At 47.3% G+C, this 25,439-nt stretch overlaps 1 protein-coding gene across 3 annotated transcripts in view; it reads right to left on the bottom strand.

Moving 5' to 3' along the window:
* ADAMTS17 (ADAM metallopeptidase with thrombospondin type 1 motif 17) overlaps positions 1 to 25,205 on the bottom strand; it is a 407,285-nt gene extending 382,080 nt beyond the window's left edge. For 2 of the 3 annotated variants that reach the window (XM_061394239.1, XM_061394240.1), the window contains exons 1-3: positions 24,937 to 25,203; positions 24,154 to 24,524; positions 12,142 to 12,295 (exon numbers count right to left, since the gene is read on the bottom strand). In XM_061394239.1, the coding sequence (XP_061250223.1) occupies positions 12,142 to 12,295; positions 24,154 to 24,524; positions 24,937 to 25,015 (604 nt within the window). In that variant the 5' untranslated portion in view covers positions 25,016 to 25,203. Of the gene's footprint in view, positions 1 to 12,141; positions 12,296 to 24,153; positions 24,525 to 24,936 lie in introns of all 3 variants that reach the window. The other variant, XM_061394241.1, reaches the window with a different exon arrangement.
* Between the last annotated feature and the right edge of the window lie 234 nt (positions 25,206 to 25,439).

Raw genomic sequence — 25,439 nt, 5'->3', positions numbered from 1 at the left:
ACAGAGTCACTGAGCACAGAGAATAAAATTAATATTTACATAAAGATTCATTCAAACCCTGCCTCCAGGCCTGGTTTACCCATTTTTCCTGATTCTCCAGCCACCAGCCCAGAAAGCAGAGCCTCCGGAGGGAACCACAAGAGCACAGGTGGGTCCCCCAGGCTACAGTTCCCTTCCAGATGGCCCTCACCAAGCTCCCAGGAGGCCTATGTCTCCAGTGCCCTATTCACTCCTTTAGAGATCTCAGAGCTATTTTTGCTGAATGACTAAATTTTTTAAAATGACATAAGGATGGAAGAAGCGACTTATCATAGGTCAATTTATTGTTCACACAGGAAGAATTTTTCTAACTGAATATACAGGAATTTTTAGAAGGTAACAAGTTTTCTTAAATTGTTAACATTTTTATTTTTTTAATTTATTTATTTTAATTGGAGGCTGATTACTTTACAATATTGTAGTGGTTTTGCTGTGCATTGACATGTTACGCTTTTAAAGGCCAGGGGTCCCTACTGCTAGGCGCCGTCTCCCAGCCGGGACTCCTGCAGGGTCCTCTTTTCCTTCTGTGCCTCCCTGTAGTGGCTCCTGCCCCAAGACACGTGCCTTCCCCAAGCATAGGAACCTCGCCTTTCTTTTTTGGAGGCTCTCAGCCCTAGAAGCTCCCTCGGCCCATGCAAGAGCATAAGGAGACAGGAACCACTGAAGACACTCCAGCAACCCACCATCCACATCTTCAGGACAGCTCTAGAACTCTCCATGCTTCCCAGAGTTCCTGCTGTGGCAACACAGCCCCCCTATTGCCTATAGCAACAACCTTGGCACACACTCACCTCCCCCTGGATTTCCTGCTGGATTCCACTGCATATGCGCTCCCCTGTCTCTCTCTCTCTTGCTCCCCGGGACCCCTCCCTGCCCTAAACTAATCACTTGCACCCAAGTCCGCATGTCAGGTTTGGCTTTAGGGAACCCACTCTGTGGGCCTTTTCTATAGAGATGACACAGTATGTTCTAGTAATACTTTCTACTTAATGAAAAACCATTTGCATTAGCCCATTTAAGTCAGTAACCCGGTGAAGTAGAAATATTGAGAAAAGTACTAGCCCTCTTTTACAGATGAAGAAAAACAGGGGAAAAGAAAATTAGCAAACTGTAAGAACCTCAGCATCCTGGGAAGCAGAGTCAGACCATGCCCAGTGTCAGCAAGGTTCAGTCCAGGGTTGTGTTCATTCCCAGGACACTCACCACAGGCAGTACCCATTTTACAGGCCCCCAATTCAGGGAGTCATACAGCTTCAGGAAAGAATAATGATAAAAATAATAATTTTATTCTTTCCAAATGATGATTAATGCACATCCCCTAGCCATCCAAACACCCCAAAAGAAAATCCAAAAGATTTTCTCTGTCACTTTTCTTCAAAAGAAAGAAACATGAGATCTGAGGGACTTGGATAAATGCATGGTTCATATAAAGCAAATGGCAAGATCAGAAATTCCCCTCAAAGTTTATGAGAATTAAGCCTGGAAAACAACAGCAAATGCAGAAATGATTATGACTGAACCCTCACACTGCACAAGGTGCCCCGTGGGCTCTTCCAGGAGACACTGATCTAAGAAACAGCTGGTGATCTCAGAAGTATCCCCCCACCCACCTCCCGAGCACCAGCAGCCAGGGAAGCGGGTGTGTGTGTGTGCAGGTGAGCCTGACCGTCGGGTCTTCCAGGGAGATCCTTGCTCAGCCAACTGCTGACACCTGTACCAGATCCCCCCAGATAAGGGGGCGGGCACACATCAGATGTGCCACAGGGCGCCAAGAAACAGTGCCAGGAACATGACAGCTGCCTCCTACGGTCTAAGAGAACAAACTCAAGACCTGTCCTATGGAGTCTGAGGTTAAACCATTGAGCACTTTCTTCAGACAACAAGGAGACTGTCTGTACTTGCGGTCCATGAAAGAAGCAGGGAGTGATCTCAGCACGCTGATTTACTGTGGCACTAATGCGGTATATTTCTTAGGCTGTCACCACAGATGGCTTGTGCGTTCCTTTACTGAAGGCACTTTATAGAGCCCAAGGTGGAAAACGTCTGGACACAGCTGCCCTCTGGCCACTGTGTCTGAAACCTTGGCTCCCTAAAAGAACAGCACTTGGCGAAGGGGTGCCCTTGAGAAGGGGCAGGACTCTTAGTAGAAAGGGGGGTAGGGATGACTGCCCCGCTCTGGTGGGGTGGTTGGTCCTCTGAGCCACGGGAAGGCATCTGTGCTTGCAGTCCCCCAGGGTGGGGCGCAGGCAGGACCACTGAGCAGGGCCTCAGATGCCACAGCCTCCCTGGGGGGTCCCAGTCATCAAGGATGGCCAATACCTAGAGAACTGTCACACTTGGAACAGTAAATGAGTGTTCTGAGAGGCCAGCAGATATCAGGCACAGATACTAGCCCAAAGGGTGAAGGGCCAGTGTGTTCTGCCACAGCAAGATGAAAAGATCTGGCCAGGACCCTGGCATGACTCAGAACACGGAAGCACCAGGAAGACTCCTCTGTGTAGAGCTGTGAATGCCAGAGGAATGTCACTGAGCCTCAGTGCAAACCCCTCAGCCTGTGCCACACACACCAATAAGCATCACTCTCATGGTATAGATTTCCTAAGGAAAAACACTAAAGTAGAAATCATGTTTGTACTTTGAAAAGGTCCTGGGGCATCAGACAAGAAGACATGTGACATTACTTGGTGAAGATTCTTCCATAGCCCAGAGCATAGCACACTCTCATCGAAGAAGGGGTAGTGAGGGCTGAGAGAGCATACATCAGCCTAAATTGAGCTCACAGTGTGAGATTACAATCCACATAGGAGAATGTGGCCCAGTGTAAGAGAGTGAGCAAACACAACAAATAGGAAGATCAGGACTCCAAGAAAGTCAGAAGGTAGAATGATTCAAAAAAAGACAAAATAATTATGCTTTAAAAAAAGTGACAAAGGAAAGGAAAAATCATAATGAAAGAACCAGACACTATGAAAATGACAGATAGAATTGGAAAATAATGGAATATAATTTCTTGATGTACGGAATATAATTGCTAAAATTAAAAACTCAGTAGGTGGACTAAATGGAGATTAGATCCAGTTTAAGAGTAAACTGGTGAACTGAGAGACAAATGAGAATTACCCAGAATATAGAATATAGAGATAAAGAGACCAAATACATAAAAAGAAGACTAGGGAGATCCACATCAGCTCACGGTTCTAGAAGAAGAATAAACAGATAACAGGGAAGAAGCTTTCTTCAGTGACATGGAGGCTGGGCAGTTTATGATGATTTTTGTGATTTAATGAGAGGGGACAAAAAATATATAATTAACAGACAAAAATAACGAGGACAATGAAAGCTAAAGCATTTGAAGTTTCATGTATTATGAATGAAAGATACCTGACACTTTCAGACTTCCTTAGCACAATTTCTTTTTTAATTTTAGGGTAAAAGCGACTAAAAAGGAAATAAATTTTATAAAATTTCCACACCAGTGGAAGAAAAAAGAATAAAGAAAAGCTGGTGGAACCAACAGAAAGAAAGAAAACAACAACAAAAAGAAACAGAAGCAAAGAAAAAGCACGGTATTATAAATGGAAAACAAAAGACGGCAGAAATAAATGTAATTATACCAGTAACACCATAAAAATCCTAACCCTGGCAATGAAAATAAAGATGTTCCTAAATTGGACATTTTTTTAAATTCATTTAAAAAACATTTTTTTTAATTCATTTAAAAAACATTTTTTTAAATACATATTACTTTTAGGAAACCATATAAAACATCATTATAGAGAAGGACTGAAAATAAAACTAAAGAAAAACAAGAATAATGTAAACATTAACCAAAATAAAAATTAACTGGCAATATTACTATTAGATGAAAATAGCAAGAAGGCCAAAAGCTTTACCAGAGATGAAAAAAGCCCTATTACATGATAATGGAAGAAATAATTCACCAGGAATATGGCCACACAACAAACAATACTGCCTTATAACTTATAAAGAAAAAATTGATAGAATTAAAAGGTTAAATAGGCCAAACCACAACTTATGAGATTTTTATGAGATTAAAACAAGTCAAACAAGACAAAACAATGATATGAATAATTCTGTCATCACAAAAATTTAAACTAATGAATATATAGAGAATGATGTTCACAATTAAAGAATACATATTCTTCTAATTTACATATAAAACATTTATTAAAACAAAAATACCTATGTTTTAAACCACAATGCAAATCTCAACCATTAGCAAAGAATCAATATCATATGGAATGCAGGCCAACAAGCTTCTAACAGACCTACACCTCCTACAGACAGCAACTGTAAACTTAAAAAATAAAAAACTCCACTGACTAAATTATTGGAAAGTAAGCTAATGCAGGAAGACTTTGGTGGGAAGTCAATGCTTGGACGGAAAAGGCGATGGCACCCCACTCCAGTACTCTTGTCTGGAAAATCCCATGGATGAAGGAGCCTGGTAGGCTGCAGTCCATGGGGTCGCCAAGAGTCAGACACGACTGAGTGACTTCACTTTCACTTTCCACTTCCATGCACTGGAGAAGGAAATGGCAACCCACTCCAGTGTTCTTGCCTGAGAATCCCAGGGACGGGGGAGCCTGGTGGGCTGCCATCTATGGGGTCGCACAGAGTTGGACACGACTGAAGTGACTTAGCAGCAGCAGCAATGCTTGGAAGAACAGAACAGCACAGGGGACTGAACGCGGGCCTAGTTAGTGCGATATATACTCCAGGTCAGCACCATACTCCAGCTCAGAGTTATACTCCAGGTCACTGCTCTACTCCAGGTCAGTGCTCTACTCCAGGTCAGTGCTATACTCCAGGTCAGTGCTATACTCCAGGTCAGAGTTATACTCCAGGTCACTGCTCTACTCCAGGTCAGCGCTATACTCCACATCAGCACTAAACTCCAGGTCAGTGCTATACTCCAGGTCAGAGTTATACTCCAGGTCAGAGTTATACTCCAGGTCACTGCTCTACTCCAGGTCACTGCTCTACTCCAGGTCACTGCTCTACTCCACATCAGCACTAAACTCCACATCAGCACTAAACTCCAGGTCAGCGCTGTACTCCAATAGATTTCCCACAACTCTCAGGCCTAAAGAACCAGAGGGCAGAGTTCAGAGCAAAAAGGTGACTAGAAACTAAGTGGGGCATATCAGAAAAGAGAGCTCCAAAAAGAGGGAGCCCAAAATTCTGTATATCAGTTACATCAAAATCTCTAAATGATCCCTACATGGAAGAGACTTTAGCTAAGGATAAAAAAACAGAACTGAGATTTGAGATGCTGCCCTAGAGATAAATTTTGCAGTTTGAGTCCAAGAGTATTAAATTGGCAGCTAAAATACTCCAGAAGAATAGAATCCACTTCAAAACATTACATTTACACCCAGAACACATTTCAAAATTACTTGATACATGAATAACCAGGAAGATGTGATCCATTTTCAACAGAAAAGACAAAAAATGGAGAAAAAAAACCCCAAGAGAATCCAGCTGTTAGAAGAGCAGACAAAAATTTTAAAGCAACTATTATCACCATGCCTAAAGACTTAAAGGAAAATATGCTCTTGATGAATGAAAATATAGGAAACCTCAGTAGAGATCCTAAAATTACAAAAAAGAGAACCAAATGGAAAACTTGACATGGGCCACATCTTTTAACTGCTAAACAGAGAACTATAAATTCATTTTTGAATGGTGGTAAAAACATATGATAAAAATTTATAAATAATATAAAGCTGTAATGATAATAGACAATAGAGAATATTAGTGCCATAGATTATTGTAAGTGCATTATACATTAATGTATTTAACCATCTTAATAATTCTATAAAGTACATGCAACTGTTGATCATTTTTACAAATAAAGAAATTTAGGTACAAAAAGATTAAATAAACTACTCAAAGTCATTCAAGCCAGTAAATGGCTTAAGGCAGGAATTCAAACCCAGTAGACCTATCTGTAAATTCTTAAGTATCTACACTGTACTGCCCCTCTAGGAGAAAATTATTTTGAATCTTGGAGAATGTCTAGGACTGGATACTGGAAATATATCAAAATTTGTACGCAGTCAGAGGCATGCTGCTGCTGCTGCTCAGTTGTCAGTGTGTCCGACTCTCTGTGACCCCATGGACTATAACCCCCAGGCCCCTGTGTCAATGGGACTCTCCAGGCAAGAACACTGGAGGGGGTTGCCATGCCCTCCTCCAGGTCAAAGGTACGCTTATGGGGAAACGTATAGTCTTAAATATATACAGGAAAAATTAAGACAGATAAAGCTTAATGAGTTAAGTATTTTACTCAAAAAATTAGGAAAAAGGCAACAGGATTAAATCCAGAGAATGTAAAATAAAATTAAAAAGATAGAAATTAAAGAAAATGGAAATAAAAAAAGTAGTAAGGAAGAAAAACATAAAACCAAAGCTAGTTTTGAAAAGATTAATTAAAAACAGACAATTTTCTACAATTAAAATAAATAAACTAGATTTGCATTAACATGGATAAACCTAAAAAATATTATTATAATAAAAGCAAACTGTACAGTATGAAGCCATTTGTGCAAATTTTAAAACATACGAAACAACACAACATCTAGTTTATGACTATATATCACAAATACTGTAATAGTTCAAAAAACATGGACAGGAAGGATTCACACCAACCTCAGGATGGTGGTTTCTTCTAGGCAGTAAGCTATGGGGATAACAGAGGTGCAGTGGAAGGATACTAAGTCATACCCACAAATATGAATTTCTCTAAAAAAAAAAAAAATATTCTGAAGCAGATGTGACCAGAACTTAACATTGGTTAAGTCTGAATGCTGAGCACATGGGCTTTCAGTTTTTGTTTTGTGTTTTTTTTCCGCCTATTTTTATAACTAAAAAAGTATTTCAGTTTTTACAAAGTATTTTACAACTAAAATTAATTTATACCTGCTACTTTCACTTACTTCTAGCTCCTCTATGAGCTTCCTGGAGGAGGGACCATGCTGTGTCATGTTCACCACAGTTATGTTCTATGTCTAGAGGGTCAGTGAACACGTGATGACCGAATAAACAAGAACAAGAACATATGACCTCTAGGGGTAACTTTCAGTCTACAAACACTAAGATTCTCTCATTGCATTACAGATTTTCTCAAGAGGCAAGGATGAGAGATAATAATGAGAACTTTAAGCTTTCAGCTCAGTGCTCCACAGAGTTTCTCTTTCTTTCCCTATTAAACAGAACAAGGGCACTGAAGTGGTCCCCTGATATTAAAGAATGGGGGTAGGAATCATAATTATAACCACAGCAGCTGCAACTAATATTTGTTAGTTGCTAAGTGACAAGTACGCATTATCTCATTTAAAGCACACAAAACCCCCAAGAGGTAGATATTAGTGCGCTTCAAATGATGAAATCAGTGGCCCAGTCTTTTCTAAACTTGCCTGAGGCTACACAGCTCCTTCCCTATTTATTTATCAAGAAAAAACCATGAATAGATGATGAACAAGCCAACTATGATATCTATTCTTATTGGAAGGGTCCCTCCGTTCAGCCCATTCCCAATTTCCTCCAAGTTTGTTTTTCTGTCTCTTGGGCATTTGTAAGTGTTCTTATGAACATCCCCCCAACCAATGTGGCTGAAAGTGGTGCCATCACCTTCTCACCTCTGTGTTCTTCAGCAATAACCCTGAGAAGCAGACAAGGCTGGCATCATATCAGCATCACAGATGAGAAAACAGGCTGCTGTGGGCTGAACTGTGTACTCGAACCCTCAGCACCTTTGAATGTGACCGTGTTTGAAGACAGGGTGTTTAAAGAGGTGATCAAGTGAAAATGGGGTCATGAGGTTGGACTCCAATATTACTGACATTAGAGATCAGGATACAGACACGCATAGACCAAGAGCCCACGACAGGACAAAGGGAGAAGACAGCCACCTACAAGCTAATGAGAGGGGCTGCAGAGGAAACCTACCCTGCTGACCCCGTGACCTCGGGGCTCTAGATCCAGAACTGTGAGGAAACAGTGTCTGCCGTTCACCCTGCTGGGTCCATGGCAGTGTGTTCCAGCAGCCCCAGCACACTAACAGGACACGGAGATGCCTAGGGACCCTTCTGGGGTCACACACTAGGGAGGCAAGAGGTGGGCCTCTAGCATCCCTCTTCTTCTCGTTCTCAGGAATAATGATTCTAAAGTATCAGCGTCTCTTTTCAGACCTGATATTTTATATATGAGTACATACTTAAAATACTAACATGAAAAAACACAAAGTACAAATTTAATTCCATTTCTTTTGGCTTCTTCTCCCACTGAAGATGCAGAAAAACATGGAAGACCATCACCACCACTGAAACAAAACCCACTGGATAAACGACAAAACCATATTTTGCTTCATGCACTGAAGACCTGAGGTCTCCAATGACTTTAGAGGTGACAAATGCTAGGGGGACTGAGCCCTTCCCACTGAGCAAAGACCAGCAGCCAAGTACCCCTGGGGCACAGGTCGGGTGAGGAGTTAACAGGCATCTGACAAGGACTCGGTGAAGTCAGAAGGAACCAGCCGAAGTCTCATCCACCACATGGGCTACGATGAAGGACTCAATCTGGATTAGAGGTGTCCTGAATCTATCCCACCAGACTTGTACCTGACTTACAGGAAGTCAGGAGAGGATGGAAAGCAGAGTGACATCTCCACTATCAGGTGGGGACTGAGTGACGCTCTTACACTCCTGCCGCAAGACATTTGAAACCAGGGGTGAACCGGAAGGAATTCAAGTCACGATCCAAGCCAACCCACCCAAACTCCTGATTAAACAGAAGGGTTCAGCTCCTCATCCCAGGGACCTCTTTATTACCAGAAGAGAAGCCAGCTAGGACAAAGCTGCCAGATACAGAACCGCCGTGGCCAAGGCTGACCTGAGGTCCAGCCTCCTAACTCAGCTCCAGGGGCCCATGGCAGTGACATCATTTAGTGTTTAAGCCAGTTTGATTTCTGTGGTTTCCAACCAAATGAATCTAAAGTAACACAAACACAATTTCCAACCAATATTTTTTTACAGAGTATATACAGGTATTATTACACATGCAAATTCTTGCATAAATTGGCAATACACAATTTCTGAGTCATTATGATATCCTCTAAACACTCACTAAAATTAACTTTAGAATGCTATAAATGAATGAAACAATACTATAAAATAACTGTACTATTTTTAAAATAATCATAACAAACTATAAAGTAGCCATCAGTGACTTCACAGAATGGCATTGATGTGTTTGTGTTCTAAAGAGCCCACCACCAAGCAAAACACTGCAGGATTCCTATTTTGACAGTGCCTCCTAGAAAACTAGTTTTATTATTTCACAATCTACTTCAACCACCCACAGGTTTACATCTACCATAGTGAATGAGAAGAGATTCAAATTATTACTTAAAAACCATGAAAGTGCTAGTGGGAAGATTCTAAACCGAATCTGAATGGAGAAATTAAAATAAGCATAGCAGGCAGACAAAAAGTTTTGGAGTCAAAATAACCACTCAAAAAATCAAGCATCTTTTCAAAACATCCAAAGTACCATTTTAGTGTTTAAGAATAGCCAAAAATATTTTCAAATACTCATGCTCACCAAAAAAAAAAAAAAAGAAAGGAAAAGGAAAAAAGGCTCACAGGCTCCATATTTTCATGCCAAGTTCCAAGCTGGAGTGATATTTTATGAATTAATTTATAAGGTCCTAAAAGAAGCTATAAAGGAAATAGGATCTGCCTGTCCCCTCTCTGGAAGCCCTGAATCTTTTAGCCTCTAGCCTCTGAGCTGGAAATGCAGCCTCTGTGGTACAAAATAGAAGGCAGTGATTCCTCCCAGCTGGCCTTCCCTGTGTCGGCCTCTCTGCCCCTAGCATGGTGGCTCACCTGGACTCAATCAGCGGAGCAATGAGTGCTTCACGGAGGAGAGAGTTATCAGACTTCTCTTCACCTGCCTGAGCCAGCTGCCCACTCCCAGGCCACGTCCAAGGTTGGGATAACACAAGATCAGTGACAAGGCACGATGACCTGGTGACTGCCGTGCTCAGCCATAGAGAACATGCTCCCATGGGAAATCATGAATTAATCTCATTAATCTTTCCAGGAAACTTCAAGAATGTATTCTGCTGGCACCCTGGTAAATTAATTTTTCCAGTTTCTAAACCCCCAATGTTTAAAAGTTAATCCAAACTAGATAGGGCCTAATTAACTGCTTATTAGCTAAGCCTCTTAGAAGGCCTGTTGTCTTTCTTCACACAGCAACAAAGTTTACTATTTCACACAAGCCAAGAAGGACCAGAAGCAAAATTTATACTTTTCTCCTAAGTCTGTGTTCCTACCCAAGACAGAGCCTGAGTTGGCATCACCTTAAACAAACACGTGCTCCTGCATGGCAGAGCATGTTGATGAGAGATCTGGGGGTTGGGAAGAGGATTATTTTCTAGGCAAATTCAGAAATTTCTCTCTGCAGCCTTGCATGACCACTCTTGTTTCAACTTAATTTCCATCACATCCTCCCTAGCCTGGCTTTGCACATTTTATTTCCTTCATTAAAGGCAAAACAGTCTCTCAAGAGTGCCTCCAAACTAACCTTAGGGACAAAAATGCAAATATCAGCACAATTTATCATTTTGTCAGCAATCCTTGGTATCACGACCCCAAAGAGGATGGCAGCTGGTAATCACACAAATATTCCACAATACCATCCACAGGCACCCCGAGTTTCTGGTCACTGACTAGCAGCTGACGAGCACCAACTCGAGCAGAGGAAAAGTAGGAATAAAACATATTTGCTCTTGGGTTTTACTCTGTGGGCCTGCTTGGTGGTCCTCACCCGGGAAAACCCCGCTTGCAATGGCCCACAGGTGCTATTACTCATGTTTAAAACGTCGGAGGGCAGCAGTTCTCAGCGCCAGCTGAACGTTAGAACCACCTGGGGAGGTTTCAAATCGCCAGATGCCCCGGCTGCACCCCAGACCAATAGAAGTGGCTCTCTGGGGGCAGGACCAGGGTGTGACTAGTTGTTAAGGCGCCCCACGTGATACCAATGGACAGCCAGTGCTGAGAACCTCTGCCTCCGAAACAATTTTTCAGAAATGCAGAAAACGCACAGATTTAGAATGATCACCAGTCATTCACTTTGAGAGGAGATAGAGAAAAAAATGATTCACCAAGACTGACCCAAAAGGGAAGAAGCACCACCCGCAAGCCGTAGACTATCATCTTCATCAAGGGACACCGACAGGCAGCCAGCCAGGGATCTAGCACCGTGAGAAGTCCTTAAACACCGACAGGTAATCCACAGGCTGCCCAAACAGAGCCGCAGAGTACAAGAACCCTGGGTTCTCAGCCCAAACTGCTCATCAGAACCACCTTTAAAAACACACCCAAGTCACACCAGACCAATTAGATCAGGATTTGTGGGGACTGGCTAGTGCACAGCACTTTTTAAAACAATGGCTCTCACACCTAACTTGACCAGATTTACCTGGACCCACCGCCATGGTTTCTGATTCGGGCTGGGCTGGGGATGGGTATATGAGAACACACAGTTCTAACAGGCTCCCTGGTGATGCTGGTGCTACTGGCCCAGGGGTCACACATTGAGAACCACTGTTTCCTAAGTTCCCCAGCTGACGCTGATCACTGCAGCCCAGTCAGAGGACCGCTGTATAAGAAGAGCATGCTCTGGCCATGGTGTCCAGGGAAGGAATTACTGTAGCTCTGCCACCAACCTTGGACTTGACACCGATAAGCCACTGAGGTTTTTCAAGCCTCAATTTGCTCCTGGTCTATAAAATTGAGATGTAACAAAAAGAGATACTTGGTACTTTCTACAAATGCCTTTTTCAAAGAGCTAATTACACATGAAACACTGATATAAACACACATAGAAAGGAAAAGAAAGTGGCCTTATGGGCAATTAAAAAAAAATAGCTTTCAAAACACAGGAAACCTAAGTTCTTGCTCACAGGATTTCAGTACATTTGGAGACACATCAATGGGGATGGTCTAGGGATGTGTGACAGTATCAAACAGGCACGTGCTGTGAGTCATTCACGCTGTTTCCCAGACTCACCTGTGAGGACCTTGCAGAGCTGCCCAGGTATCTGGGCCTCGGGAGAGGGGCTGGGTGTCAAGGACCATTTGCGTCTGACCAGATGCTCTTGTCCCTGGGAACTGTTGAGGGGCTGGATGAGCACCTGCTCCTGCCCAAGCTGGATGAGGCCAACCTGCCCAGAAAGAGAAAAACAGACGTCAGTCATCCTCATTCACGCCCGTCCAGGACCCCAGCGGCAGAAGCTGGGAAGGCCACCCAGCTGAGGCCTGTTCCCATGCTGGGGCTGCTGCTTTGCAGGTTCCGCTGATTCACGAAGCCCAAGAATGAGCTCATGTGTGACCTGAAGCACAGGGATCAAGCGACGGAAGGCAGAGGCTGGGGCACGACAGCACCCGTTTTCTGTGTTCACTTTCAAAGGTATATTATTCTGTTGTTTGTTTTTTTTTTTAAACTTTTTAAACTATTTTCATGTCATCCCCCGGATTATCCACTAGATCACTGAAAAAGCAAGAGAGTTCCAGAAAAACATCTATTTCTGCTTTATTGACTATGCCAAAGCCTTTGACTGTGTGGCTCACAATAAAATGTGGAAAATTCTGAAAGAGATGGGAATACCAGGCCACCTGACCTGCCTCTTGAGAAACCTGTATGCATGTCAGGAAGCAACAGTTAGAACTGGACATGGAACAACAGACTGGTTCCAAATAGGAAAAGGAGTACATCAAAGCTGCATATTGTCACCCTGCTTATTTAACTTATATGCAGAGTACATCATGAGAAACGCTGGGCTGGAAGAAGCACAAGCTGGAACCAAGATTGCTGGGAGAAATATCAATAACCTCAGATATGCAGATGACACCACCTTTATGGCAGAAAGTGAAGAAGAACTAAAGAGCCTCTTGATGAAAGTGAAAGAGGAGAGCGAAAAAGTTGGCTTAAAGCTCAACATTCAGAAAACGAAGATCATGGCATCTGGTCCCATCACTTCACGGCAAATAGATGGGGAAACAGTGGAAACAGTGTCAGACTTTCTTTTTCTGGGCTCCAAAATCACTGCAGATGGTGATTGCAGCCATGAAATTAAAAGCCACTTACTCCTTGGAAGGAAAATTATGACCAGCTTAGACAGCATATTAAAAAGCAGAGACATACTTTGCCAACAAAGGTCTATCTAGTCAAAGCTATGGTTTTTCTGGTAGTCATGTATGGATGTGAGAGCTGGACTACAAAGAAAGCTGAGCACTGAAGAATTAATGCTTTTGAACTGTGGTGTTGGAGAAGGCTCTCGAGAGTCCCTTGGATTGTAAGGAGATCCAACCAGTCCATCCTAAAGGAAATTAGTTCTGGTTGTTCATTGGAAGGACTGATGTTGAAGCTGAAACTCCAATACTTTGGCCACCTAATGCGAAAAGTTGACTCATTTGAAAAAACTGTGATGCTGGGAAAGATTGAGGGTAGGAGGAGAAGGGGATGACAGAGGATGAGATGGTTGTATGGCATCACCGACTCAATGGACATGGGTTTGGGTAGACTCCAGGAGTTGATGATAGACAGGGAGGCCTGGCGTGCTGCAGTTCATGGGGTCGCAAAGAGTTGGACACGACTGAGCAACTGAACTGAAGTCACCCCCCAAAAGTCAACCTGAGCAGGTATTCCAAAAATGTTGGGAATGAATGACAATTATATCCTTAACAGGAAAAAAAAAAAGTATATATGTATATCCCTGCTACTGCTGCTAAGTCACTTCAGTTGTGTCTGACTCTGTGCGACCCCATAGACGGCAGCCCACCAGGCTCCCCCGTCCCTGGGATTCTCCAGGCAAGAACACTGGAGTGGGTTGCCATTTCCTTCTCCAATGCATGAAAGTGAACAGTGAAAGTGAAGTTGCTCAGTGTGTCCAACTCTTAGCGACCCCATGGACTGCAGCCTACCAGGCTCCTCCATCCATGGGATTTTCCAGGCAAGAGTACTAGAGTGGGTTGCCATTGCCTTCTCCAATATATATCCCTCAGTTCAGTTCAGTGCAGCTGGTCAGTCGTGTCCGACTCTTTGCCTAGGCATCACTATTTAGACTATTTAGAATCCCTACTTAGACTATTTAGAATTTTATATAGAAACTTATCCCTGGGAATTAGTAGAATCAAATAGAGAGGATGGAGTCAGATCTTAGTGTTAATAGTTTGGTGATAGGAGATTTATAGATTTTCTTCAGTATTTCAAGAGAACTTGGCAGAGTAATGAATTAGATTTAGGTTCTAATTTAAAGTACATCAGTGATTTAGACCTGTAATTTTAAAATCTTATCAGGTTCGTAAGCAGTATCAGAATGTATAAGAGAACTTAGGACTTCTTTACAAGACTATTAACTCATTATTTACAAGAACCATTTAAGTTCTTGCAAAGGATTTATTCTTTAATCAGACTACAAAAGAACTTGAAAATGAAACTGAATATGCTAAATTTCTAAACATGGTTTTAAAGGTTTAAATGTTGTCATCACCAGATTTGTAAACAGGATCAAATGTTATCCAAAGGCTCCTTAAAAAGAATTTCAAAAACTTGCTACATTATAATGAGAACGTGATTTGTAAATTGAACAAAAAACAACTTGCCGCTTTAATAAAATGACTATTAATTCTTAAAAACATGTACACAATGCAGAGAACTTTTCCCTTCATTTGGAACCAATGCTGACAGTATTAAAAGTCTGCCCTCCTTCCCAGGATACTTGCCGCTAGCTTCCCTCTGAATCATCAACAAAACGAGGTAAACCTCCCACAAGGAACCTGACTGGCTATTATCTGTGTTTGCCCGCTGGACCCTGCAGCCCACGGCCCCTGCTCTGGGTTCATGGTTGGGACCACCTTTGCCAGCACAGATTCGGGAGATAGAGCCAATCTGTCTTAGGCTGTCACGAACATCCCTGCTTCTCTCCCCCCAACCCCACACACACACTACTTTCTAAAAGCTGTAAACGCACTAAAGCAATGGTTCCCAAACTCCAGTGTGCATCAAAATCACCTGGAGGGCGTGGATGCTCACCAAGAACACTCATTTCTAACAAGTCCCCAGGTGACACTGCTGCTGTAGGCCTGAGGACCACACTTTGAGAAGCACTGGTCTCCACCACAGCTCAGCAATTCCTCCAGCCTCAGGTACAAAGTTTACTCACACGAAAGGATACAGACTCCTCTACCTTCTGAAAGGATGCATCGATTCGAATCCTCTGGAAATAAATCAGATCAATTACGAAGATCGCCTACAATTTTAGTCCCCAAATCACAGGGTGAGACCATACTTACTGTTCTAAGCAGATTGCAAGGTTTCCATTTCATTAGAACTTCTGCCAAGAACAACTCAAGAGATTTTACTGCCCAAATAAAACTGTCTTAAAGTGGTACTGCATGACCTGCCGGGAAGCAGGGCTTTCTCCCCTCTCCTTTGAAGTTAAAACCTGAGTCTGTTCACTGTGATACTTCAGGGAGGTGGTTGTGGGGGGCAGTGCAGATCCCCACCGGAAAGCCTCAGGGCAGAACCCTGGAGAACTGTCACTGGAAACGTTCATGATTGAAACAAAGTTGGTAGATGGGCCCCACATGGAAGGAGGCCATGCTCCCTGGAGGACATGCTCCATTCTGACAGGGTCCCAAGTCTTCCCAAAATGCTCAGGCTGCGGGAGGGCAAAGCCCCCTTGTGTCTAGCACTTTCCAAGCCAGTTATCCTCCACTCAGCCCAGTGTCCAAGCTGCAGGGTAAAAGACCATTTAGCCAGTAGTTCTGATGTGACATAACACAGAGAATCTGTAAGAAAGCCTACGGGCAGGCACACATACACACACACACACAAAACCACGGTCCCACCTCCTGGTGGAGTTTTTACCTTAGAGGGTCGTTTTCACAGGGACCACATGGTGGTTTCAATCTACTCAAGAAAGAGACTAGCAAAGCTGCTGAGACAGACATATGGGCCAGAGACCTGTACTCAACCTGGCAGCCAGGTGCCCCAGGGCCCGGAATTTCACGCAGGCCTGTGGCCAGAACAAGCACCTGGAGGGGCCGCAGGGCATGGCCTGCCTGTCCAGAAGCCACCATGAGGAGGGACTCACCCCTGTCCTCCCCAAGCACTGCCACCGGGCACCCTGAAGCCTCACCAACACCCACTGGGTCATTGCGGGGGTAAGACGTTCTGTGAAAAGCGCTGTCTCCACCACCACCACCACCCTCCCTGCCACACACACACACACACATACACATACACACACAGACATACACACACACACATGCAGAGACATACATATACACACATACAAACACATACATACACAGATGCACACACACACACACACACGCCCCCCCACACATGTGCACACATATACGCCCACATATACACACATGCATGCACACGTGCACACATACACAGAGACACATATATACATACACATACACACATATACACACATGCATGCACACATATACACACATGCCCCACACACATACACACATATGCATACACGTGCACACAAACACATATACCCACACACACGTACACACATACACACAGACATACATACACACACACACAATCTCAGCATGGGAAAAACTTGTCAGCCCTTTCCCTAACCATCCTCTCCCTCCCCTTTCCCTACAAAAACCAATCCCCTTCCCTGGCACTGTATGTCCCAGCCCACTACCTGCTGTGTTAGAGGGCATGTGTCACAGCCCAGTGCGTAGTTTGTGTCTTTGAGGCCGGATCAGAATTATTCCTCCTTATTTTTCCAATGTCTGCCACATAAGAGTGACTCAAGAAAAATGTGAGTCAACTGGACTGTACTGGGATGGACTCAAATGAAATGGATGGAACAGAACGAAGTGGACGGACTGGCGCAGACTAGGAGGCCCCAGCACAGCACTCCCGCAGCCCCGCGCCCACATTCCTGTCCCCGCTGCACGCTGCAGTCCCTCGGCCGGTTCTGAGAACTCCTGAGGCCCAGGCCCCACTCCAGGCCACATGAGTTAGATCTCTGGGGGTGAAACTCAGGCACTGGTATTTTTTTAAGCTCACTGGGAGACGCTGATGCAGCCAGCATCAAGAACCACTTTCCTAGCTTTCAGCTGGCTGCTGGAGAGGTGGCCACCTCCCGCATCAATCCAGGACCTGGAGGTGCCCCGGGCATGGAGCGCCTACACCAGCCTGGGCCTTCCTGATGGGGCCCTCTGCCCTGTGGCCCCAAGAGCTGAGCAGGGCTTGCATTATTCCTCTGCTTACCGTCTATGTCGAGAAGGGAGCCACTGGGAAGTGCTCTTGCAAGGCTTCCCTGTTCCACAGACAGCAGTGAGGAAACGCCTCAGATCGCAGTATACGCAGGAGCGCTGCAGACCCCATCTAAAGGGGACTGGACTCCCACGGCGGACAGGACTGGAAGCCCAGAGGCCTCTGGCTTTTAAGGAGACAACAATCCTCAATGAAATGAAGAGAAATCTTACATCTTCTAAGATTTGGTATCCTACTAAAGAAGTTTGTTGAAGTTGCTCAGTCGTGTGCAACTCTTTGGATTCCCATGGACTGTAGCCTACTGGGCTCCTCCGTCCACGGAATTTTCCAGGCAAGAGTACTGGTGTGGGTTGCCATTTCCTTCTCCAGGGGATCTTTCCGACCTGGGGATCAAAACCAGGTCTCCCACATTGCAGGCAGACGCTTTACCTTTAAAGAAGTTTGCGGCAAATAAAATGTATCAGGTGTAACCTGATATTACAAAAGTTCTGAGTGGTTCCCTTTCAGTTCCCTTTGTTCTGGAAGCTGGCTTTGAGGGGTTTCAGTGCTGCTTTAAGAGAGCATTATAATCTGGGTATTATTAACCCCACCCAATCCCCTGAAGCAGGACTAGCTCTCCCTGCAGCTGAAAAAATGAGTGAAGGTCAGAAAGGTTTGTAACTTCCTAACATTAGTGAGACTTCTTTGCATAACATGAAAAATGCGTTTAAGAAACTCTGTTTCATGCATGTTCTGGAACCATCTGACGCTGTTCCCTCTGTCTGAGGGGACCTGCCTAGTGACTGGTGACCTCACTGTCCTACAAAGGCCACACGGGGACTTCAGCACCCAGGGAGCCTTTGAAGCCTCTCCTTTTCAGGAGGCCACGGCTTCTGGGTTCACTGGACTGGGCCTTCAACGGCCTCCTCCCTGTGGATGGGTGAGTGTAGGTGGCTGGAGAGGAGGGAGCAAGTCTGCTCCCAAGAAGGAAAAACAGTCCTGGGGCTGCAGGCCCTGCTACACTGGCCTCAGACTTTTGAGAGGCCTCAGCGGAATCTGGGGGGGCCTCAAACCTGTCCCAGAAGGAGCATCCCCGATACAGCACAGGCATGAGGGGCCTCCCAACCTCCACAAGGAGCCCCCCTTTCAGGGTCATGTTGCTGCCTCTGCAAACGTCAATTGCCTGAACACAGATTCTTGGTCTTGACTCCAAAGTCGGCCTCCCCATTTACAGCACTAGACAGTCACAGACCCCCTCCTTCAGACCCCTCTCCTGTAGTTTTCCTGTCTGTCTCCACAACCCAAGCCTTGAGGCCCATCACCTCACCCTTCCAAACGCCCCCTGCTCCTGTCCTCCCCACAATGCTCTCCCCAGGGACTTCCCGGTTAGTAGCCAGAAATGCCCCCTCATGGCCTCCAGGCCAGTGATCCTCAAAATGGTTCCTAACCAGCAGCAGCACCTGAGAACCTGTCAGAGCTCAAGCTCTCGGGTCCACCGCCAGATGGACTGGATCAGAAACCTGGGGGGTGGGGCCGAGCAATCCAGGTAGCAAATGCTGCCAGGAACTCTGATGCCAGCTCAGGGCTGAGAACCACTCATAAAGGATGAACCCCTCCCTACTCCCACCCTACAGGCTTAAGAGCATGCTCCTTCCCCTGCCAACCTTCCGAGACAGGGCCCCATACCCCACTTCTCTCTGAGGCTCACTGGGAGCCTACTGGAGGGTCCTACACACGGCAGGTATATGATAATGATCTGCTCATTTAGTCAACAGCCTTGACTGGTTGGCTGATCTATAAATGGAAAAGTCTGGAAACAGCCTGTGGGGCAAGAGAAGAAATGTGTTTCTAATGCCTTAACGTGCCAGGCTCTAGCTAACTGATTTCAGACTTTATCTTACTTCCTTCTCTCGACAGCCACACAAAGCCGATGCTATTTACCCTTGTGTGACTTCAGACAGGGGCATTCAAAGGACATAAGCGACTTGCTCAAGATCACAGCCCGGAAAAGTCTTATTTCCGAAAGAACATGGGTGTGATGGTGCACCTGTGAGCCCGTATGTGGAAACACACACGGGGAAGGTGCTGACTCTGAGTGGTTCCCCAGGACGTACTGGCTGCAAAAACATCTCCTGTTGCACATATCCAAGGTCAAGGAGCAGTAGTATCTCCAATTCAGGAAATAAGCTTCAAGAATGCTGTCAAAGAAGACATCTTCAGTCATCATCCCATCTTGTACTTCTTCTTTTTTAACAGGTTGCCAACTAAATACAAAGTTCAGGTATACACGTGTATACCTGTGGCAGATTCATGTTGATATATGGCAAAACCAATACAATATTGTAAAGTTAAAAAATAAAATTAAAAAAAAATACAAAGTTAAGATGGGAAAATCTAGCTACGTACCCTAGGTAAGTAACTAGACAGGCTTAGGTATCCGAGGTTACAGTCAAGGGCAGCCTGATGCTCACAAGCGGTGGGTACAGAGTTACCATCAAGCAGAGTGAGCATCCTCCCAGAGGAGCTGGTGGGAGGCCTTAGAATTTTTTGCTCCAGGTTCTCCTCTTCGATTTCTCCGCATCCCAAATCTCACAACTGTCTTTTCCCTCCTTGCTTTCCTTAACATTCACCCAAGTGATCCTTTTTACAAAGCTTTAAAAAATGTGTTTTGCATTTTCCAAATACATTTATGTTGTGCATGATAAATTCTTCAGTAACATTAGCTGCTGAAAGACTAAGGACTGCGTGCCTTCCCCACACCCGTATCAATACCATGATGCAGGATAACGTGCATAAAGGATAAGGTCTCTTTGCTCCCTTCCCAATGGCCTCCACACCACACAGCTTTTGCCAAGACTGCTTCCTACTCAGCTATAGTGATCAAGTAATGCTGCATTTAAAAGCTGAGCAATTTTGTGGGCAATGAAAAGCGAGTTGGGCAACTCTAAAGGGAGAGGCAGCAACCTCCCAAACTGGCCCCTTCATCACTGATATCACGCTGCCCTCTTGAGAGCATGGGCCCCCAACTCTTCTAAGCCACCTGCTGACTGCCTGGCTGACCTCAGTTCCACCCTGGTGTTATCTGGGCCACAATTGTTCCCTTATGGAAATGGTGAGCACTCTCCTAAAAGCTCCTGAGCAGACTGGAAGGAGGAGCTATGGGAACTAAGAGTGTGGGGAGCAGCACGGGCGAGGGGCTCCCGCCCCGGCCCTGCACTGTGGTCGGGCACTGGGCAGACAGAGCCCCTACCCTGTGGTCGGGCACAGACAGAGCCCCTGCCCTATGGTCGGGCACAGACAGAGCCAGGCTGGGTGGCCCATGAGGCCAGTGAGCAGCCTGAGTGACAGATACATAAGCCAGCATCTCTCGGAGCATGGATGTGACTCCAGAGAAGGTGTCCTGGGACCACCCCTGACCTTCTGTTCCTCCTGGGTGGCCTGGAGAAAGGGCCATGCCCCAGAGCTCCTGGGTGTCCCGTGTGGCCCCAGCATCTCGCCCACAGGGCACCCCCTCAGGCCACATGCTAACAGGCAGGCATGTTCCGGCCAAGGACTTCCCTGACCTGGTGCTTGTGACGCAGAAGGGCCCCTGTTCAGCAGACCAGACGCTCTGCCTGCCCGCCCTCCTCTCCTCTCACGTGGGGATGAGGACGGCCCCTCCATCCTCTTCTTTCCGACAGGCAGCACTGAGAGTCTTTTCAGAGACGGAAACTCGCTGTCTCTGGGGTTCCACCTCCACTGCCTGCTCTGGTGAATCTTAACCCGAAGTTTCTTCAGATTCCGCCAGCCTTCCATGATCTGGTCCCATTCACACAAGGCAGCTGATCCAAACTCACATAAATCCTCTGGGAGGGAAAATACCTTCTTCATATGCCCAGAGTTCATCGCTTTGAAGTCAAATACAGTTAGAGAAACTTCCCAAAACCTATGTTATGTCTGAGGACTTCTCTGAAATGTAAATAAAACGAAGATGCATAAATGTAAAACAATTAATACTTGAGCCCATGGTCTCTGAAGATCCAAAAAATGCAGCTTGCACAGCTTTTCAAGGTAAGACAGAGAAGGGAAACACCATAGACCCCCACCTCTGCCCGCTGTCAAAAAGCGGGGTTCCAAGGCTGGAGAGCAAAACGGAGTGTGAGATTTACTTCCCCTGCCCCCATGCACAATTAAGGAATGATCTATTCTAATCACGCATCTCCTTCAAACAGGTGTCAAATGTCTCCGGAGACAGCTCAGGGAGCAGAGGCTGCACACGCCTCCCTGCAGGCAACGCTCCTGATTAGGCCGTTCCGGAGACGTGAGATGCAGCAGGTTTAATTCATACTCAACACCGGAATAAAATTTTATCAAACACATACATGTCCACCTATCTCTTTACCTTCTTACGGCTGCTTCTGCACTCAAAGAGCAGTGTTGAGTAGTTGGGACAGAGACCATACGGCCTGCAAAGCCTGCAGTATTTACTACTTGGTCCTTTGCAGAAAGTTTGCCAGCCCTGCTCAACATGATTCTTCAGACACAACGAGCCTTTGGAATGCTCCCAGCTGTGGGCACCAAAACTCACCTACTGGGCATTATTCCTTTCCCCATACCTCATGGTTGAACCTGTCCTCAAAAACACACAACACCCGAGCGAGATCTCTATGGAGCTTCTACCACGGTCCAGAAGGGCTAACACAACGTTTCCAGCCCAGCGGAACTGTCTTAGGCACACTGAGTACCAAAATCAAAGTAAGGTGGGGTGTGCCTACATTCCTGCTGCTTTCTTTTCTAGAGGAGCAGGACCACTCTGCCACCAAAGAGGTCCACTCCAAGTCACCCGGCAGTCTCTGAACCCGTGCCCTTCCTCTATAGGGTGTATTAGAAAGAAGTGTCCAATGTCCAGCTTACATCTATGGGACGCACAAAGCAGACGAAACCACAGAAATACGAATTTTAAATCTAAAGTCTTAGAGGTGCCCCCACCACAGCTGGCACATGCTTAACGCAGCCTCTTTGCCTTGTTCCTTTATCTAAAGCACAGCGCCCTCACATGGTGCTGAAGGGAAGGGCAGTCCTGCTGAAAACCTGGAGGACAGAAGGGAACTCTCACAGCTCAGAGCCATGTGTGAAAGGGCCCAGCACTCACTCCGGGAGGATTTTAAATCAGTGTTATCCAGATATCCACTCTCAGATCCTTCGCAGATAGCGCCTCGCTGGAAACTTTACACCAAGAAGTATAAACTCTGACCTCTACAGAAACTCACTAAACCGCAGCAAATGGGATTCAGATGTTTCCATGTTCAGTACAGTGATGTGACCTAGACTTTAAACACTTTGGCAAAAACAGGAAAAATGATGTGGGCCTTCCAGTCCCTCCCAGAACATGATACAGCCTTGACCCGAGTCCTTCAGTGATCTGAGCCTTTCTCACCCCTGCTTAAGCCTCCTCACCCACAGCTCAGACTCCCTGCTGCTGTTCCACACTAGCTCCTACCAGGCTCCTCCACAGTCCCTTTTCCTCATTTAACCAAAGACGTCAATTTCTCCAGTCCAGCAAATGGAGATCATATTCTTATCAGAACTCAAAAAATCCTACAAGGGGAACTGGTGACGGCCAAGTTTAGAATTACTACCTAAGGTCCCCTACACTGCCGGGAAGGGAGCAGTCTTACATAAAGACTCTGACCCTCAGGGTTTCTGACCTCTGTGGCAGATTTGTGTCAACTTGTTGCACGCTATGTGGGTAAGGGCGAGAGAATTCTAGATGGTGGAGTGAGAGAAGGTGGAAATGGGGAAAGCAGTTTCCTGTGCCAGGAAAGGACAGACACAAAAGAGTATCAGAAACCACTTCCCCAGAAGATAGAGAAGCGTGCTCTGCGCCCATCCCAGGCTCTGCCGGGTGGGGGCAGCCCATCTGCCAGCCATCTGTGCTCCTTGGGGGCATGATGAGAAGCTGAGAAGTGTTGTTTGGGCACCAATGTAACCAAATGAGCCAGTGTGAGCAAAGGCAGGGCAGAGGTGCCAAGGACTTCCTCCCTCCCTCCGAGCACTTCACAGGTGCGGAAACCGAAGCAGTGGTGGGTAAGGGCAGATTACTGCCACACCCAGAGAGCTTCCAGGGACAGAGAGAGGGGCTTATAACCAAGGTCAGCATTCCTCAGGCCTAGCTGAGGGTAGGTGCCAACAAATGCCTGCTTGCAGCATAAGGTAAAAATATTAGGGACACCTTCTCTTTCCTGGCTCCTATGTTTTAACTAAGAAGAGTAGGTTAGCGGCCTGTCTGGAGACCCCTCCAAATATCCTTTCCTGAGTAAAGACTCAAAATTACAGAAAGAAGGCCAATGCTTGACTCGATCCCCAATTCAAGAACAGACGAACATACAGATCGGTGTTCCCCGTGACACACACACAGCACACCTGTGCAGAAGCAAACTGGGCTCTCTCTACATCCCGGCCAGGTGCACGTCTCAATCTAGGGGCCTGGCGGATTTCATCTGGGCATGACCTATGCTCCCTAGGCAGGCTGCGGCTATCTCGCGGTGCACCCCCACGTCGGTGCTGGCCTGACTCACCTCTGAATTTGCAGAACTGACAGCGCTGGGTAATGAGATGACTCCCCTTTCTTGCCCTCTGCTCCTAGACCCTCTGGAAGGTTGGGGGTGCTCCCTCCTGCCAGCGGCAGAGCACATCGGAGGCCCCACCGCCATCCCAGCCCTCCCCGGAGACCTCCCTTCACCCCCACCCTTGGCGCCCGGACAGATCGCCAGGCAGACCCGGAGGTGGCAAGAGCTGTACCAGGCCGCCGGCGGCGCCGCAGGCGCTGAGCGAGACGAGGGATCCGGGGTGGCCGAGCACGCTGCCGGAGTAGAAGCACAGCTCGGCTGACCGTCCATGGCGCCCGCCTGCGCCGGCCTCCTCCACCTCGAAGCCGCCGGACAGGAAGCGCAGGTCGCGGCGCAGCTGCAGGTACAGGTCGCGCCCGAAGGCCGGCAGGTGCAACAGCAGGGCGCGCTCCCCCAGCCTGGCGCGCGGGGCTGCGGGGGGCGCGCGGGGCCGTCGGCGCCTGCGGGGCCCGGGGGCGCCGGGTAGGGGCGGCAGGTGCACGTCTTCCAGGCGCACCCGCCGCGGGAGCACCACCTCCACGTCGGCTGCCGCGTCGCCGACAGCTGCGGGGAGAGACGAGACGCGTCAGCGCGGCGGGGCCCGCCCTCCCGCCCGCCTGCCGCTCGCGGGGGCCAGCGCCGGGCATCCAGCGCCAGCGCGGTCCCGAGACGGCGCCCTCGTCCCGTCCCTCGCCCGGGCATCTCCGCGCCGGCCAGCGCCGCCGCCTGGGCCCCGCGCCACTCCGGACGCGGCCGCCCGGGCCCCTCCGGGGACGCGGCACCCGGGGGAGCCGGACCCCCGGCGGCCGCCCGGAGCCGAATCCTCCGGCCGCGGCCCGCGCCCCCTCGACCCCGCGACTGTCAGCGGCCGGCCGCCGCGACGCGGCGGCGCAAGCAGGCGGAGGCCGCCGGGGAGGGCAGGCGGAGGGTGGCCGCGGGAGGCGCGGGCGAAGGGGCGGCGGGAGCGGGGCGCTACCTGTGCCCGGGTCCAGTCCCCAGAGCAGCAGCAGCAGCAGGGGTAGGGCCAGGGGGGGCAGCAGGGCGCCGTCACACATGGTCCTCGGGAGCAGGCGCCCCCCGCGCGGCCGCTGCGGAGCAGGAGCGCGCGAGGCGGCGGCGCCAGCCGGAGTGAGGCTCCCCAGCCTTCGGAAAAAGTAATTAGCGCTGCGGACAAACCCAACGTGGTAAATCGCAAGCCCCGCCTTCTTCTCGGGAGGCGGGCAACGATTGGACTCCCGCTTTCTCCCGCCCCGCCTTCCCCTCGCCTATTGGCTGGGACGGACCTGACCCAGAGTGCGTAGTTAGGTTGTAAGCACTTTCTTACACGTGGTTTCTGGGCAGTTGCGGGAATGGGGCACCAGGTGGCGCAAGGGAGCCGCGTGAAGCCGCGCGATCCTGGACCACTCGGGGAGACTCCTGACTGATGTTCAGTTTGTCCCCATATTTGGAACTCCATTTCCCTGGAAGACAGGCCAGAAA

Source organism: Bos javanicus, chromosome 21, assembly GCF_032452875.1.
Source record: "Bos javanicus breed banteng chromosome 21, ARS-OSU_banteng_1.0, whole genome shotgun sequence".
Lineage (NCBI taxonomy): Eukaryota > Metazoa > Chordata > Mammalia > Artiodactyla > Bovidae > Bos > Bos javanicus.
Note: the sequence above shows the minus strand (reverse complement) of the source record. Positions and strands in the feature narration are given on the sequence as shown.